The sequence below is a fragment of the Triticum aestivum genome, chromosome 2D (assembly GCF_018294505.1).
Source record: "Triticum aestivum cultivar Chinese Spring chromosome 2D, IWGSC CS RefSeq v2.1, whole genome shotgun sequence".
Classification (NCBI taxonomy): Eukaryota; Viridiplantae; Streptophyta; class Magnoliopsida; order Poales; family Poaceae; genus Triticum; species Triticum aestivum.
In genome coordinates this window covers 472,775,327-472,790,246 of record NC_057799.1, presented here as the reverse complement: position 1 = coordinate 472,790,246, position 14,920 = coordinate 472,775,327, and the positions used below count along the sequence as shown (strand labels likewise).

The 14,920-nt window shown below is 49.7% G+C and overlaps 1 protein-coding gene across 1 annotated transcript; it reads left to right on the top strand.

The window, feature by feature from the left end:
• The first annotated feature begins 1,773 nt into the window (after positions 1-1,773).
• On the top strand, positions 1,774-3,888 carry LOC123055852 (putative non-inhibitory serpin-10). Its single transcript, XM_044479687.1, has 3 exons — positions 1,774-2,060; positions 2,511-2,907; positions 3,067-3,888. Exons 1-3 carry the CDS (start codon positions 1,774-1,776, stop codon positions 3,886-3,888), a joined length of 1,506 nt encoding a protein of 501 aa, XP_044335622.1.
• Positions 3,889-14,920: the final 11,032 nt, after the last annotated feature.

The following is a 14,920-nucleotide window of genomic DNA, read 5'->3' as shown; positions in this document are numbered from 1 at the left end:
GTCCATGGAAAATTCACTTTGAATGCCATGGAAAAAATAATTAATGAAACATGGCAATTATATTTCTTACTCAATCCAGTGCAAGAGAGTTGTCGTGCATATTGATCTTAGTTAACATATTGATTTTCCATGAATCTAGAATTTACTATGACATGAGAACAACAAATGTTAAGTTGTAAAAATCAGAAGAAAAAAGAATTTGCCATGGCAAAAGAATGTGAAAGACATGTAAAAATGGGGATATATGACACATATCTTTACACGGCAAGAAAATAACAAAAAACAACAGAATTTGTTTTCAACCTATGACCATGGCAATTTCGGCATGACAAACAGAATTGGAGACATGGCAAAATTCGAAGCATAGTAGCATTTCATGGAACCATGGCAAAATTACCCAAGTTTGCTGGAAAAAGTTAGGTATATAGTGGGGCATTAGACTCACATCGAGCTGCATGTCGGTGGAGGTTGCTGCCAGTACCTCTCTATCACACCCTCTGTCACCTGCCTCGCAGCCGATCTACTGACCTTGCGCCCGTGTCATTGATCCCGTGGAACACCTCGAAGACCTGCGGGTAGAGCCAATCAACGAAACGTGTCGAAATTTGCCATGGCAACTATTTACTAAAAGAAAACAGATGGTAGCTACATTTTGCTGCTGTCAAAAAATGGTGATAGTTTGCTCTGTTGCTGCACAAGTACAGACTAGCAGCAACAAATCAAACTAGTCAAAAATACAAAAAATCAACACATTTTTAAACCATGACACAAAAAATTCATGTTTACACAACAAGTTGCCATGATTTCCAAAATTAAGAAGTGCTATGGCAATCACATGAATCTTCCATCGGTTATGAACATGAATAGAGATAAAATTGCAAAGTACATAGACAGTGATCTCCACGATTTTCACGAAAAAAAGGATGTGCCTCTCCCTGGGACAATCATGACAAGTCATGAAGGGGTAAAAAGGCGAGGGGGTATTACCTATAGGGGATGCAGCCAACGTCGACCATGTTGGCACGGCGAGCAGGCCATGGGCATAGCTTTGTCCTTACGAGGAGAAAGGAGCAGGGCCCCATGGCATTCACCATGACCACCGCGCGCGGAGACGGAGCCTCCGCCGGCCTCAATTTCGCTGTCGCCGCCTGCTTCCTCGTCCTCGAAGGGCCACCACGCCGTGCCGCCGCGGTTTACCATGGATTTGGAAGGTGTAGTGCCCGCGTCGGCGTCGCCTGTTGTTGGTGTCAAAACCGGCGGATCTCGGATAGGGGGCCCCGAACTGTGGATCTTGAATCGATGAGGAACAAAGGACACGGGACACGATATTTACCCAGGTTCGGGCCCTCTCTAAGAGGTAATACCCTACGTCCTACTTGATTATATTGCTTGCGTATATGGGGATTACAGAGTTGATCTACCACGAAATCAGATGAACTAAACCCTAAACTAGTAGGACGGTGATTGTTCTCTTGCCTCTACGGTCTAAACCCTCTGGTTTATATAAACACCAGGGGTTCTAGGGTTTACACATAGTCGATTACATCGAAGGAACAAGGACGTCGAATCTTCTATCTTGACTTGGGGTACACGCCAAGGCACAAAAGGTCTTCAGTCCAGATATAGTACGACCAACTTATCCGGCCCACGAGAGATAAGCCGGTAACCCGACGACCCCTGATTCAGGACTCCCTCATCTGCTCCCCTGGTTCTCAGGGCCGTTGACCTTCACCCAAACCGCCGGCAGGGGCGCGAGACGTGGGGCCGCCGCAGATGAGGAGGACCCGGATCCCCGGCACCAGTCGGAAGAGACAATGCGCGGAGGCAAAGGAGACGTTCGGCGTCCCTGCGCTTATCTCCATGCTCGAGGCCACCGCCATTGGGGCCAGCTCCTCTTACTTCAGCGTCCGCCGCCAGGGACCTGTCGTCCTCCTTCAGCCGAGGCCGCCGCGGGAATCTTCGTCGCAAGACAACCGCCGATGCACGCGGCGGATGCAGTGGTCGACGGGTGAAGTTGCGCGCCTGCCGCGGAGCTCCTCGACATGTGGTTTGCCCCCGATGTGCGTTTTGGATGCGGGGGGAGAGGGGTGAGAGTGATTGAGTGAATGGAGAAGAAAGGAGAGACTGCGGGGGATAAGGTTTCTTTCCACGGGGACATCTCTCGTCCCGAATACTGATGACAGTCGCTGCTAACTTGCGCTAAGATTCGCGAAACGAAACGGACAGCGATTGCAGCGTTCATGACGAGACTTCAAAACACAACATGTTCGGGAGTTATTGATTCCGTTATTTTTTACGCCGCATTTTTTTAATTTATTTTGTTGATAGAATAGTCGTTGTATATAAATCCGTCAAGCCGTCCGTTCTCCGTGGACCGTTCGGATGGTCAGATCGTATTCTAGGCGGTGCACGCTGCACGCGTGTCCTAGCCCTCGCCCTCCCGTCTATAAATACTAGCCGACGCCTCCCCTTTCTCACCTATTTTTCCCCCCGAAAGCCTTCGCCTCCAGATTTAATTTGCTCGACGTCACTTCGTGCGGTGGTCTCCGGCAGAAGTCCGGCATGGACCAATGCTTGCAGGTCGCTTTGTTCGCCGGCACGGACGCGATCGCCAGGCGGTCCAATTTCATTTTCTCGCCCCTTTCCATGCGGACCGGGCTCGCGCTGCTCGCCACCGGAACCAACGGCGAGACGCTGCGCCAGCTGCTGACATTCCTGGGCTCCCAGGACCTCCACCTCCTCAACGCGGCCAGTGCCAGCCTCGTCGCCGAGATGCGCGCGTGGCCGCAGCTCACCTTTGCCGCCGGCATCTTCGCGGACAGATCGTTCTCGCTGAGGCCGGAGTTCGTGTCGGGCGCCGCCTCCGCCCACCGGGCCTCCGTGAGATCCGTGGACTTTCAGAACCAGGTAGTTCCATAGTGGCATTTGCAGCACTAACGATAATGATAAGTACAAGTAAATTGAGAATCAATCTGCAAGTAAAAATGAACGAAAAAACTAACGATAAGTACGGCATGATAGCGCGAGCACGTGACTGAGAAACTGATTTTGCATTGCATGGATCAGCCGGCGGCAGCGGCGGCTGAGGTGAACGCTCTCATCGCAGAGACCACGCGGGGCCGGATACGCGACCTCGTCTCCCCCGACTCGTTTAGAGGCGACCCCAAGATCGTCCTCGCCAACGCCATGCACTTCAAGGCCACCTGGTCCCGGAGGTTCGACCGCTCGGACACCACCCGCAGCGAGTTCCACCGCCTCGACGGCACGTCCGTGCGGGCGCCGTTCCTCTCCGCCCCCGGGATGCAGTACGCCACCAGCTTCGACGACCTCGGCTTCAAGGTCCTCCAGTGCTTCTACAAGATGGCGGGGCGCGACGGCAAGCTGGACCCCAAGGCGCCGCTCTTCTCCATGCTCATATTCCTCCGGCACCGGCGCGACGGGCTCCGGGACCTCCTGCGGCTGGCGGTCACCGAGCCGGACTTCGTCATGCGCTGCGCTCCCCGGCGCGAGCAGGTGGTCAACCCGTGCCTGCTTCCCAAGTTCAAGTTCTCCTTCCGGTTCGACGCCACGGACGCGCTGCGCGGCCTCGGGCTCGCCGCACCGTTCGACCCGCTGGCCGCCGACCTGTCGGGGGCGGTGTCGAACATGCCCCCGGAAGGGCTCTACGTGTCGGCCGTCGAGCAGGTGTGCGCCGTGGAGGTGGACGAGGAAGGGACGACGGCGGTAGCATCGTTTTACGCACCTACGAACCCGACCTATAGCCCGTTTGAGCGGCCGCCGCCCCCGCCAATGAGCTTCGTGGCGGACCACCCTTTCTTGTTCGCCATCATCGAGTACGGCAAGGGCGAGGTTTTGTTCCTTGGCCACGTCGTGGACCCTTCCAGTTGAACAGTTGAGAACAGTTGATGGAGTAGTCGACAGCAAGGCCGTGATGGATGAGGGCCCGTCGTCTCTGTTTCATTCCTCTGTTCTTTTGCCACAAACCTTGATTTGGTTGCATTATTAAGCGACGCTAAGAAAACTCTTGTTTTATTGATTTATTTACCGGTTTCCAGATTGATTTTTTGAGGAATCAGATAATCTAGTTTGTACTTCGGTGGTGATTTCCTATTCTGTTCAGAAATCTATGTCTCTGTCTCTGCATGTTACACACCTTTCTGAGCACTTTATCTTGAAGAGAAGCTGATACAAAATCCCTTAACAAAGTTGGAACCCTGGTATTACCGAAAAAGGCTTTCGCCCCGCTTTATATATAAAGCATCGACCAGAAGTACAAATCCGAGTACAACACGCACCCCCCACACACCACACACACCTCAAGGCAAGATACAAGGGTGCCGATGCACCGCAACACTACCCAATCGACCACCAAACACACTAAACACTTGGCGCCGACGAGGACCTTCCGAGACCTAGCCACCGAGAAGAAGTGCAGCGGGACAATGGCGAAGCATGGACTTCAAGGCGGTGCCTTCAAGAAGGGCACGACACCGAAAGCCGCCACCGCCCGATCACGGAGACCAAGTTTTCACCCGGAGCAACATGGAGAGAAGAGAACACCACGACGGAGCCTTCATGAAGGAAATGACGCCCGCGGCGCCGCCACCATCGGCCGGAGAAGACCGGGCAAGTGATGTACTCCGGTATTAACCCTCTACCAGACCACCATGCTTCGCCAAACATCACCAACCATGCCACCCACGTGGCCATGGCTGCCTGACCGCACCCAAGACGCGCGCTCCGCCCATGAACACCGCGCCTCCCGCCGCCAGGGCCGCCGCCCAGCATCCAAGCAACTCCGGGAACACCCAAAGGCCTTGGCTTTGGCCTGACTGGCAGCCCCCGCCTATGAAGATGCCAGCAACCACCCTGCCTCGAACATCGCCAGAGCCCCAACAAAGAGCACACAGCCGAGGAAAGGGGGAGGAGGAGCGGACGCATCCGGACCGGTGCACCCCTGCACCGGCGACGGGTGGCCATCGGGGCCTCCCATCCCTCCTGAGAACTCCCCACCGGACACACCCCCGTGTCGCCTCACCATGGCGCCCGCCGCAGCTCGACGCGAGGCCACCAACGGCAGCCCGCCCAACCATCGACCAAAAGCGCGAAGCCAGCACGCACCCGCAGCCAAGAGCACTCACCGGAAGAGCCATCCCGCGCCGCTCACCGCCGTCCAGGGTCCGGAACAGGGGAGCCCCGACTGGAGGACGGCCAGCGCGCACCACCAGCACGCGTGCCTGCCGCGAGCCCGACCACCGCGCTGCACGCAGCAGCGGAAGCACGCGCGCCCGCCGGCGAGGCGCCGCGCGCCGCCCGCGTCCGCCGTACCGCCAGATCTGGCCGAGCCCAGACCTGGCTGCCACCGCAGCCACGAGCGCGAGCCGCCCCGTGCAGCCCACCGCGCCGCCACCAAGCCCTCGCTACCTCGCCGCCAGGGCCCGCCGCCGCGCCTCCGCGCCCCGCACCAGCGCGAAGCACCGCCGTCCGCCGCCGCCCCGCGCCAACAGCCTCCGAGCGGGATGAAGAAGAGCCCCGCCGCCACCGGCGCCAGAGGGCTTTGCCCGGCAGCATGGTCCGGCGGCGGCGAGGGAGGGAAGGGGCGGGAGGAGGCCCGAAGCCGGCGGCTAGGGTTTCCCCCCGGTCGCCACACGGGAGCGACACGGGAACCCTGGTATTTTCAAGTCTCCCCATATCCCGGCTTTGAACATTTTGCTCAACGAGCAAGGTTTAAGCTTGGGGATGTTTTTCTTTTTGAACACAGTACAGACACAATCGCTCATATACACGTGCATACACTCACCTCTATGAGCGCACACACGCACACCCTATCTTCTATGAGCACCTTCAAAAGACTGAGCTGACATATCATCTTGAAATTTACGATGTCCCTCTAACCATCCAACCACAGGTTGGTTCGCTAAGTTGAGGATGTTGATGAATGGATTTTAGGCATAGTTTTTAGAGTATATTATAGTACCAAAATCTCTCATATCATATCCATCTAGCACTTATTCATGTCTTCAATGCATTGTTTTTGGTATTTACTTGTTTTACCAAGTTCGTTGCACACCTTTTATTTTTATTTAGTTTTTATTAGTTTTCCTTTGTTTTGTGGTCTTTATTGGTGTGTTGACATGTTCATGGACTTGGGACATCAAAAGAATTAAGCTAGGGGTCAAACCGGAGAAGTTCCAGGCACCAGATCAAGGCCCTTTGGAGAGTTTGATGATTTGGCATTTATCAAAGTGTGCAAAATGAACATCCAAGTCCACAAGCGCATTGGGCTTTTCGCTAGCAATCCAACAAGTTCAAAAATGTCAAAATCGAAGTTCGTATGAAGAAATGGCGACTCCCAAAGTCCAGAAGGAAGGACGACCTTTCATGCGACCGGAGCCGCTTGTTTGAGCTCCAAGCAGCCACGAAAATTGTCCTGAATTTTCCAAATTTTGCTCCAATTTCGTCCTTGTTTTTTCCTACGAGATTCTTGATGACCAAGGCTTGTTTGGGACGTGGATTTGGCTCCCCTTGAGCCCTTGGATGAAGGGGGGAGGCTAGACCAACGGATGAGACCCGTGGAGCACTCCTATATGAAGGCCTCCAACCCTAGCCACCGGCTCATCTCACCTCCATCCTCCACAAGTCTCATCTACAGCCACCACATCTCCATTGCAGCACCTCCACCATAGAAGAAGGGCCAAGCCAAGGAAGAAGGAAGGGAGGAGGCGCCTCCACACCGGTGTCGGCTGGAGGGCCAGCGCCCTCTTCATCACCGGCGCCATATGCCTCTCCCCGTCTCCATCCTCGTGTTGGCTTGTAACTCATCCCTAATCTCTATGTACTCCATCACCATGTTTGAGTAATTTATTAGTTCTTGGGGGAATAAGATGAACTCTAGTATGTGCTAGTACCAACTGTCTTGCGCTATATCATATCCACTTTACATGTTTATGTTAGTAGTCTTCTTAACATTGGATGAAGTTGACCATCCAACGCATGCCAATTTTGGACGGAAGATTATTACTATTGGCGAACCGTGTGGTTGGCGAGGTGGGTGAGTGACAGGCCCCATCTCCCTTCATAGAAGATCATTGCAGCAGGGGGTAAAGCGAAGACCACTTTGGCTGCGTCCACGAGGACCTTTTTCCCCTTAATCACTGTCTGGTAATCGGAGTGGGGAAGGACGGTGGTGGCGTATGTGATACGGGGCTGCCGCGTGTATGCACGTATCTGTACCGGCTCCGCCCACAAAGAGAAACATGTAAAGTGGCTTAGTATTAGTAGAACGAACATATAGTGATGATTCTGAATACCTCAAGAACGCCCTCATTACTCAAGCGCCTCTCCTTTATTTTTCCCGTTGTTTTCTTTATGTTTTTACCTCCGTTTAGTTGTTTAGTCAAAACCACCCTTATTATCATTTCCGCTAGCGACCAATGAATAGACTATTTCCAGATAACGCTCTGGGTGTGAACGTAGCCATGTAAGTGACGACGTAGCTGCGGGGTTGGTAGTTACCAGTGCAACCATCGCTCCCTGTGGGGTCGACATACTCTACTTACCGCGAATTGCAATAGCCCTATGCCCTTGCAGGTCATCAGCATGCATCGGCGAGGTGGTGCTTCACGGCTCCATGGTGGGGATGTGAGCTCTCGCAGGCATTGAGAGCTGGAATCCGGGGTGGTGTGGTTGATGTGTCAGCGGTTGTGGAGTTCGCGCGGGCGACGCGGCGGCCGTGATGTGCTGGTGGTGGGAGGCTCGTCCTTCCTGTCTCAGCAGCTTGGTGACGGTGGTCCTTCGGCGGGTCACAGCTCCGACGGCATTGCGGTTCGAGCTGTAGTGGTGGCATTCTGTGCGGGCACTAGACCGCCATATCTGGCCGGCGAGATGATGCGGGGTGGCAGCCTGCCTTCCCCTGCCGGGAAGACGTACGCAAGTCTTCGTGTTGGTGGCTTGCCGTGGTTGGCTCCACAGCGAGGCGTGGTGGTGGTCCCTGCGTGGTCATGGCACGGTTGCTGTGCAGGGGTGCGCGGGTCAGTGGTGGTGATGGTTGACATTGGTCGACTGTGTGTGAGTGGTGGTGTTGATGATCCAGGCGAAAGCCTGGCCGGTGCTTGTTGGGCGGCGGCGGTGCCCGTGGGCGTCGCTTTCTTTCTTGGAGGTGCCGTTGAGTGAAGGAAATATGCCCTAGAGGCAATAATAAAGTTGTTATTTATATTTCCTTATATCATGATAAATGTTTATTATTCATGCTAGAATTGTATTAACCGGAAACTTAGTACATGTGTGAATACATAGACAAAACAGAGTGTCCCTAGTATGCCTCTACTTGACTAGCTCGTTAATCGAAGATGGTTAAGTTTCCTGACCATAGACATGTGTTGTCATTTGATGAACGGGATCATATTAGAGAATGATGTGATGGACAAGACCCATCCGTTAGCTTAGCATAATGATCGTTTAGTTTTATTGATATTGCTTTCTTCATGACTTATACATGTTCCTCTGACTATGAGATTATGCAACTCCCGAATACCAGAGGAACACCTTGTGTGCTATCAAACATCACAACGTAATTGGGTGATTATAAAGATGCTCTACAGGTGTCTCCGAAGGTGTTTGTTGGGTTGGCATAGATCAAGCTTAGGATATTTGTCACTCCGTGTATCGGAGAGGTATCTCTGGGCCCTCTCGGTAATGCACATCACTATAAGCCTGGCAAACAATGTGACTAATGAGTTAGTTGCGGGATGATGCATTATGGAATGAGTAAAGAGACTTGCCAGTAACGAGACTGAACTAGGTATGATGATACCGACAATCAAATCTCGGGCAAGTAACATACCGATGACAAAGGGAATAACGTATGTTGTTGTGCGGTTTGACCGATAAAGATCTTCGTAGAATATGTAGGAACCAATATGAGCATCCTGGTTCCGCTATTGGTTATTGACCAGAGATGTGTCTCGGTCATGTCTACATAGTTCTCGAACCCGTAGGGTCCGCACGCTTAACGTTCGATGACGATTTGTATGATGAGTTATGTGTTTTGGTGACCTAAGTTTGTTCGGAGTCCCGGATGAGATCACGGACATGACGAGGAGTCTCGAAATGGTCGAGAGGTAAAGATTGATATATTTGAAGGTTATATACGGACACCAGAATTGTTCCGAAGAGGTTCGGGGATTTATCGGAGTACTAGGGGGCTATCGGAACCCCCGGGGAAGGTTAATGGGCCTTATGGTCCATAGTGGAGAGAGGGAGGAAGGCCACGGGAGATGGCGCGCGCCTCCCCCTGCCCAATCCGAATTGGACAAGGGGTGGGGGCGCCCCCCCTTCCTTCTCCCTCTCCCCTCTTTCCCCTTTCCCCTCTCCGTTGGAAGGAAGGGGGGCCGAATCCTACTACGAGTGGAGTCCTAGTAGGACTCCCCCATGGCGCGCCACCCCTTGGCCGGCCTCCTCCTCCCCCCTCCTTTATATAAGGGGGTGGGGGCACCCCAAAGACACACCAATAGTTCTCTTAGCCATGTGAAGTGCCCCCCTCCACAGTTTACTCCTCCGGTCATAGTGTCGTAGTGCTTAGGCGAAGCCCTGCATGGATCACATCACCATCACCATCACCACGCCGTCGTGCTGACGAAACTCTCCCTCGACCCTCTGCTGGATCAAGAGTTCGAGGGGCGCCATCGAGCTGAATGTGTGTTGAACACGGAGGTGCCATACGTTTGATTCTTGGATCGGTTGGATCGTGAAGACGTTCGACTACATCAACCGCGTTAACCTAACGCTTCTGCTTTCGATCTATGAGGATAGGTACGTGGACACACTCTCCCCATCTCGTTGCTATGCATCTCCTAGATAGATCTTGCGTGATCGTATGAATTTTTTTAAATGGCATGTTACGTTCCCCAATAGTGGTATCAGAGCCAGGTCTACGCGTAGATGATATGCACGAGTAGAACACAAAGAGTTGTGGGCAATAATAGTCATACTGCTTACCACCACCGTCTTACTTTGATTCGGCGGTATTGTTGGATGAAGCTGCCCGGACCAACATTACATGACCACGTTCATGAGACCGGTTCAACCGACGTGCTTCGCACACAGGTGGCTAGCGGGTGTCTGTTTCTCCAACTTTAGTTGAATTGAGTTTGACTACGGTCGGTCCTTGTTGAAGGTTAAAACAGCACAATTGATGAAAAATCATTGTGGTTTTGATGCGTAGGTAAGAACGGTTCTTGCTAGAAGCCCGTAGCAGCCACGTAAAACTTGCAACAACAAAGTAGAGGACGTCTAACTTGTTTTTGCAGGGCATGTTGTGATGTGATATGGTCAAGATGTGACGACATATAAATTGTTGTATGAGATGATCAAGTTTTGTAAAAGTTATCGGCAGCTGGCAGGAGCCTTATGGTTGTCGCTTTATTGTATAAATGCAATCGTCATGTAATTGCTTTACTTTATCACTAAGCAGTAGCGACAGTCGTGGAAGCAATAGTTGGCGAGACGACAACGACGCTACGATGGAGATCAAGGTGTCAAGCCGGTGACGATGGAGATCATGACGGTGCTTTGGAGATGGAGATCAAAGGCACAAGATGATGATGGCCATATCATGTCACATATTTTTATTGCATGTGATGTTTATCTTTTATGCATCTTATTTTGCTTGGTACGGCGGTAGCATTATAAGATGATCCATCACTAAATTTCAAGGTATAAGTGTTCTCCCTGAGTGTGCACCGTTGCTGCAGTTCGTCGTGCCGAGACGCCACGTGATGATCAGGTGTGATAAGCTCTACATTCACATACAATGGGTGCAAGCCAGTTTTGCACATGCAGAATACTCGGGTTAAACTTGACGAGCCTAGCATATGAATATATGGCCTCGGAACACAGAGACCAAAAGATTGAACGTGAATCATATAGTAGATATGATCAACACAGAGATGTTCACCATTGAAAACTACTCCATCTGATGTGATGATCGGACATGGTTTAGTTGATATGGATCACGTGATCATTTAGATGACTAGAGGGATGTCAATCTAAGTGGGAGTTCTTAAGTAATATGATTAATTGAACTTAAATTTATCATAAACTTGATCCTGATAGTTTTTGCATATCAATGTTGTTGTAGATCAATGGCCCGTGCTACTGTTCCCTTGAATTTTAATGCGTTCCTAGAGAAAGCTAAGTTGAAAGATGATGCTAGCAACTACACGGACTGGGTCTGTAACTTGAGGATTATCCTGATTGCTGCACAGAAGAATTACGTCTTGGAAGCACCGCTAGGTGCAAGACCCGCTGCAGGAGCAACTCCGGACGTTATGAACGTCTGGCAGAGCAAAGCTGATGACTACTCAATAGTTTTGTGTGCCATGCTTTACGGCTTAGAATCGGGACTTCAAAGACGTTTTGAACATCATGGAACATATGAGATGTTCCAGGAGTTGAAGTTAATATTTCAAGCAAATGCCCGAGTTGAGAGATATGAAGTCTCCAACAAGTTCTACAACTGCAAAATGAAGGAGAATAGTTTTGTCAGTGAACACATACTCAGAATGTCTGGGTACCATAACCACTTGACTCAGTTGGGAGTTAATCTTCCTGATGATAGTGTCATTGACAGAGTTCTTCAATCACTGCCACTAAGCTATAAAGGCTTGGTGATGAACTATAATATGCAAGGGATGGAAAAGACAATTCCCGAGCTCTTCGCGATGCTAAAGGCTGCGGAGGTAGAAATCAAGAAGGAGCATCAAGTGTTGATGGTTAACAAGACCACTAGTTTCAAGAAAAAGGGCAAAGGGAAGAAGGGGAACTTCAAGAAGAACAACACGCAAGTTGCTGCTCAAGGGAAGAAGCCCAATTCTGGACCTAAGCCTGAAACTGAGTGCTTCTACTGCAAAGGGACTGGTCACAGGAAGCGGAACTGCCCCAAGTATTTGGCGGATAAGAAGGATGGAAAAGTGAAAGGTATATTTGATATACATGTTATTGATGTGTACCTTACTAACGCTCGTAGTAGCGCCTGGGTATTTGGTACTGGTTATGTTGCTCATATTTGCAACTCGAAATAGGGGCTACGAATTAAACGAAGATTGGCTAAGGACGAGGTGACGACGCGCGTGGGAAATGGTTCCAAAGTCGATGTGATCGCCGTCGGCACGCTACCTCTACATCTACCTTCGGGGTTAGTTTTATACCTAAATAATTGTTATTTGATGCCAGCGTTGAGCATGAACATTATATCTGGCTCTTGTTTGATGCGAGACGGTTATTCATTTAAATCAGAGAATAATGGTTGTTCTATTTATATGAGTAATATCTTTTATCGTCATGCACCCTTGATGAGTGGTCTATTTTTGTTGAATCTCGATTGTAGTGATACACATATTCATAATATTGAAACCAAAAGATGCAAATTTAATAATGATAGTGCAACTTATTTGCGGCACTGCCGTTTAGATCATATTGGTGTAAAGGGCATGAATAAACTCCATGTTGATGGGCTTTTGGAATCATTTGATGCTTGCGAACCATGCCTCATGGGCAAGATGACTAAGACTCCGTTCTCTGGAACAATGGAGCGAGCAACTGACTTATTGGAAATAATACATACTGATGTATGCGGTCCGATGAGTGTTGAGGCTCGCGGCGGGTATCGTTATTTTCTGACCTTGACAGATGATTTGAGTAAATATGGGTATATCTACTTAATGAAACACAAGTCCGAAACATTTGAAAAGTTCAAAGAATTTCAGAGTGAAGTGAAAAATCATCGTAACGAGAAAATAAAGTATCCACGATCTGATCGTAAAGGTGAATATTTGAGTTATGAGTTAGGTCTTCATTTGAAACAATGTGGAATAGTTTCGCAACTCACGCCACCTGGGACACCACAGCGTAATGATGTGTCCGAACGTCGCAACCGTACTTTATTAGATATGGTGCAATCTATGATGTCTCTTACCGATTTACCACTATCGTTTTGGGGTTATGCTTTAGAGACGGCTGCATTCACGTTAAATAGGCACCATCTATATCCGTTGAGACGACACCATATGAACTGTGGTTTGGCAAGAAACCTAAGCTGTCGTTTCTTAAAGTTTGGGGCTGTGATGCTTATATGAAAAAGCTTCAACCTGATAAGCTCGAACCCAAATCGGAGAAATGTGTCTTCATAGGATAGCCAAAGGAAACTGTTGGGTACAACTTCTATCACAGATCCGAAGGCAAGATATTCTTTGCTAAGAATGGATCCTATCTAGAGAAGGAGTTTCTCTCGAAAGAAGTGAGTGGGAGGAAAGTAGAAGTTGATGAGGTAATTGTACCTTCTCCCGAATTGGAAAGTAGTTCATCACAAAAATCAGTTCGAGTGATTCCTACACCAATTAGTGAGGAAGCTAATGATGATGATCATGAAACTTCAGATCAAGTTACTACCAAACCACGTAGGTCAACCAGAGCACGATCCGCACCAGAGTGGTTGCTACCTCTTGAGCATGCGTTGGTTTTCCCTTGAATAGGAAAGGGTGATGCAGCAAAGTAGCATAAGTATTTCCCTCAGTTGTTGAGAACCAAGGTATCAATCCAGTAGAAGACTACACGCAAATCCTTAGTACCAGCACAAACAATTATGAACCTTGCAACCAACGTGATAAAGGGGCTGTCAATCCCTTTACGGCCACTTGCAAAAGTGAGATCTGATAGAGATAATAAGATAAACATTTTTGGTATTTTTGTTGTATAGATTGAAAACTAAAGATTGCAAAATAAACGGCGACAGAAATAGCTAGTTGACGGGAGATTTATATGATGGAAAATAGACCCGGGGGCCATAGGTTTCACTAGTGGCTTCTTTCAAGATAGCATATTTTACAGCGGGTGAACAAATTACTGTCGAGCAATTGATAGAAAATCGCATAGTTACGAGAATGTCTAGGCATGATCATGAACATAGGCATCACGTCCGTGACAAGTAGACCGAAACGATTCTGCATCTACTACTATTACTCCACACATCGACCGCTATCCAGCATGCATCTAGAGTATTAAGTTCATAAGAACAGAGTAACGCATTAGGCAAGATGACATGATGTAGAGGGATAAACTCAAGAAATATTATATAAACCCCATCTTTTTATCCTCGATGTCAACAATACAATACGTGTTGGTTCCCTTTCTGTCACTGGGATCGAGCACCACAAGATTGAACCCAAAGCTAAGCACTTCTCCCATTGCAAGAAAGATCAATCTAATAGGCCAAACTAAACCGATAATTCGAAGAGACTTGCAAAGATATCAAATCATGCATATAAGAATTCAGAGAAGAATCAAATATTGTTCATAGATAATCTTCATCATAAACCCACTTTTCATCGGGTCTCGACAAACACACCGCAAAAAGTATTACATCGAATAGATCTCCAAGAGAATCGAGGAGAACTTTGTATTGAGACCCAAAGAGAGAGAAGAAGCCATCTAGCTGATAACTATGGACCCGAAGGTCTGTGGTAAACTACTCACACATCATCGGAGAGGCCATGGTGTTGATGTAGGAGCCCTCCATGATCGATTCCCCCTCCGGCGGAGCGCCGAAAAAGGCCCCAAGTTGGGATCTCACGGGTACAGAAGGTTGCGGCGGTGGAAAAAGTGTTTCGTGGCTCCCCTGGATGTCTTCAGGGTGTAAGAGTATATATAGGCGAAAGAAGTAGGTAGGTGGAGCTACGAGGGGCCCACGAGGGTGGGGGCGCGCCTACCCCCCTGGGCGTGCCTCCCTGCCTCGTGGCCGCCTCGTTGCTTCCTTGACATCCACTCCAAGTCTCCTGGATTGCGTTTGTTCCAAAAACAATCCTCACGAAGGTTTCATTCCGTTTGGATTCCGTTTGATATTCCTTTTCTGCGAAACATTGAAATA